We start from the raw sequence: 3,672 nt of genomic DNA, 5'->3' as shown, positions 1-3,672 counted from the left end.
GTAGGGGCGCAGCCGTGTATGGTGCTGTTGCGAAAGTTAAGTAAGGATTCGAAACCTGAGGCAAATGGGAAGCGCGTTGCGGCTGCGGTGTAGACCATGGAGGCCCTGTCGTTTCTGTCGACACCCCGAAACGCCAGGATGCCTCCCTCATATGTGACGTTGCCTGCAAAGTTTCTTTGGTTATTGGAACAGTTGGCTGTGACCTCGCGGCCAGAGAAGAGGCTGCAGGGTCAGAGGGGGGATTATCACTCCTGCCTAGCTTGGAGACTACTGAAAGTTGTGAAAAGGGTGTATCCAGTTCGGGCGGGAGCTGACCAGCTGGTGCCAGGGTTGCCGGAGCTTGGTGCGGCAGGGCCTGGGCTGCTCCCAAACTTTGAGCTTCAGATGGAGGACTGATGCCGCCTGGTGTCTGCTGGGTCTGCTCAGGATATGTGGTGAGCGCTTTTGGAAGACTTACTTGTGCCCGCTCCATCCTGACTTGAAACCGGGGAGGTACTTCGTACATCTGCCGGCTGCCGCCAAAGCTTGTTTTGGGAGCTCGCACTCCTGTGTTAGCACTAATCCTCATGGAATGGAGTTCCTGGCGCCTTACTGGGGATCCTTCGTCTCGAGGAGGAGTCTCTTGCAAAGTCTTGTCAGTCTTGTTCTGAGGAATTTTAACCCAATATGAACCGTGAACGAGATCGGCGAGCTGCGTCTCGAGGGGCTGCTTTGGTTTCCTGTCTACCTTATTAAGGTTCAACAGTGGCACTAGCTTTCCTCTGGAGCGTTCTGCCTCTAGGGTTCTCAGTTGATGACTGAGATGCTTGCTTCTGAACACCTGAGAACGCCGAGTGTAGACGACGCGCTTCAACTCCTCTGCAAATTCGTGTGCGGCTTCGGGGGTAAGATGTCTTGAGGAGTCCCGGGACATCAACGCTGACGAAATGGCACCCTCAATCATTCCAATAGCCGTTTCTTGAAGCTCTAGAAGCTCTTCCAGCATCGTTAAACGCTCTTCATTTGGGAGCGGAGGATTTTCTGGGCCAGCATCCCGTAGGTCGTTAACATATTCCACGAGGCGGCATGCATGGTTCCGCTTGCCTGTTGTCGTGTTTTGCCAACAAATCTCCATCACTTCCAAAGCTGCTGATTCGGCTGTCTGTAGGACTTCCACCTTTTGCTCCTCGAATTGCCCTGCCAGCAATGCCGACAGAGCGGCGACTTCCTGAATGCAAAATCCCAAGAACAGATCGACTACTCTTATGGGAAATTGCGTCGGAAGCAAAGGAGCAACAGACGAGCAGTCTTTCGTCACTTGTATTAATTTTTTTGCCACATTTTCAGCCCGGCGTTTCATCTTATGTTCAATGCTCTCGCCGGCACCTTCAGGTGTCACTTTATTTTCCAAGCCGTCTCCCCGGCAAGGCGTTGTTCGCCCTTTCCCTTCCCTTTCCCCTTCAGCCAGCAACCTTAGACCTCCGTTTATAGGTCTGTTCGAGACGGCGAGCTGCATGTGACAACGGATGAGCAAAAATGCCGCTGGAAGGGCTGCCACGAGGAGCAGAGTCGTCAGTTGTAAATTCCACTCGACACGCCACGGTTGTCGTTTTGTGGTTGCATGAATTGCAGACGCACTTGCCTGTGCAACCCATTCTTCTCGGGCGCCAGCGACACTAGCCCCTACCAGAGGACCTGTGCCCATGCTACCCAGCTGTGCACTTCCCCAAACACTCGAAGATGCCTCGGTATGCCCGCGCATAACCGCTGCGCAGCGAGACATTCCCTCAGTTGGTACACGACGGCAGTGACTGCAAAACAGAAGAACACGAAAAGGGAGCGTGTATCACGCTGACTCATGAGACAGGTATACTACGCTTCAACGCAAGTCAACCCCCACTGAAATTCCTGACACAGTCAGCCGTCTGGAACTGAATTGCATTTGAAAATGAGTGCTATTAAGAGATATACAGATCCATTTGTCGGCAAACACAAGTTCACGGGGAGACATGTTTTAGCTTTTGCCATGAAACCGCGCAGAGTATGTGGCCTCCACTAGTGGCGTCCGAACACACAGGCGTAGCCCTGCTCGCAATTTTTCTGGCACCGGTGTGGGTACTTTGGAGAAAATTGCAAACAAATCACCAAAACTAATGTTTGATACTACAGCCAAAGCCAGGTAACATATCTCTCGGACACTGTTTCAGTTTTCTCGAGGAGATGAATCAACTTTCTCCGTGTCGAGTCCCCGATGCACAACGAGGTCTCGTGGAGACGCTGGATCCTACCCTAAGTAGGATGTCCTCACTTTAATAAACTTCAACTTTCCTATTTCCTGTTAAAACGCATTGCAGATATATGCCTGGGCTCGGTATTTCTGCTTTGGTCCCTCTTAAAAGGGGAGCCCGTTGGAGTAGCATGCTTGTCAGCTTTCTCTGCAAGGCTGGCAACTGCACTGCACCACCCGTGCAGGTGGCTGACTACTGAAGGCCACGTAGGTCTTTGTAAATTACCTACACTCATAATCCACGTTGTGGCATTTCCGTTCTTGAATGCATCGAAGTTACCCCAAAAGCAAGATTTGCAGCGGGCAGTGCTACACTCAACTAAGACCCACGGGGCAGGCAAGCCATTCAGTTACTGAGCGAAAAAACCAAAGTATAGTAGAAGAGATATCTTTTGAATAAAATCAGGATATATTTGTGTTGTATTAATCATTCAATACAGCTCGCGACGATCTCCCTACTGAGAGCGGGATACTTTTGCACGAGATGTCGCGAGTTGCAATATTCCTCGCCTAACAACCCATGTATGCAAGACAATCCAACGAGAAACAATGCCCAAGCTTGCTTCTGATGGATACACAAAGACTATAGACCAGTGCTGTGCTGAACACTTGATTGGCTGTCAGTGGCCAATCTGCATACAATTGGAAACACATGTACACACGGAACACGAGACATGCTACGGACACGAATTTCCAATTCCACAGATTAATCCGCCCTCAGGTGTAGCCAGCGAAGGAGAACAGTATTTGGAGTAGTTCTTTATAATGTTCAGAGTTCAGCGGGAGATCAAAGTCCAAACGTTCCATCCGCTCCAGTGTAGATGTTGTTTGAAGGGAACCTGAAATTCAACAGCACACAGTTATGGGGAGCTACATTTGGACAATCTGAAACAGGGCAAACAACAAGAATTCAAGATGGCTAGCCTAGCACACTCGCAACTGGAGAAAGTACATTCTCTATATGTGTTCGTGCCATGCCGAGACCACACAGAGGAGGCAGAACAGTGAAGTCAGTGGAAAGTGTGGAGATCCTCATGAAGTACAGTCTGCGCCCATGCCAGATAATACAGCTTCAAACGAACTTGCCGTAGGGATTAAGTCTAAGGCGTATGAGGTCTGTGAGTGCATATGCTGCTGAAGCAAACGCACTTTAGAAGGCTTGTTTGTGGAGAAGTTGGGCGGATTCTGGACAGCATTTGCAAGGATCCCACAGTGGCTAGGAGGATATGAAGATTGTTTGAGAAGGTATTAAGTGTCTTAATTATATTTAGCTGTTATTTGGACACCAAAGAGACAGAAGAGCGTAGGATCGGCGTTTCCACAGCACCGTAGCTCAGTGGGAGAGTGGGGGGCTCATAACCCCCAGGTCCATGGATCGAAACCATGCGGTGCTAGTTCTTTGTAGG

General features: G+C 50.0%; 1 protein-coding gene across 1 annotated transcript; it reads right to left on the bottom strand.

Moving 5' to 3' along the window:
• Window positions 1-36: 36 nt before the first annotated feature.
• EMWEY_00059200 (hypothetical protein, conserved) lies at window positions 37-1,684 on the bottom strand (the record flags this gene model as incomplete). Its single annotated transcript, XM_013481036.1, has 2 exons — window positions 37-114; window positions 458-1,684. The coding sequence occupies 2 exons, from the start codon at window positions 1,682-1,684 to the stop codon at window positions 37-39; spliced, it is 1,305 nt and encodes a 434-aa protein (XP_013336490.1).
• Window positions 1,685-3,672: the final 1,988 nt, after the last annotated feature.

The sequence above is a fragment of the Eimeria maxima genome, genomic scaffold (assembly GCF_000499605.1).
Source record: "Eimeria maxima Weybridge genomic scaffold, Emw_scaff2664, whole genome shotgun sequence".
Lineage (NCBI taxonomy): Eukaryota > Apicomplexa > Conoidasida > Eucoccidiorida > Eimeriidae > Eimeria > Eimeria maxima.
This window is presented reverse-complemented; position numbering and strand designations above follow the sequence as displayed.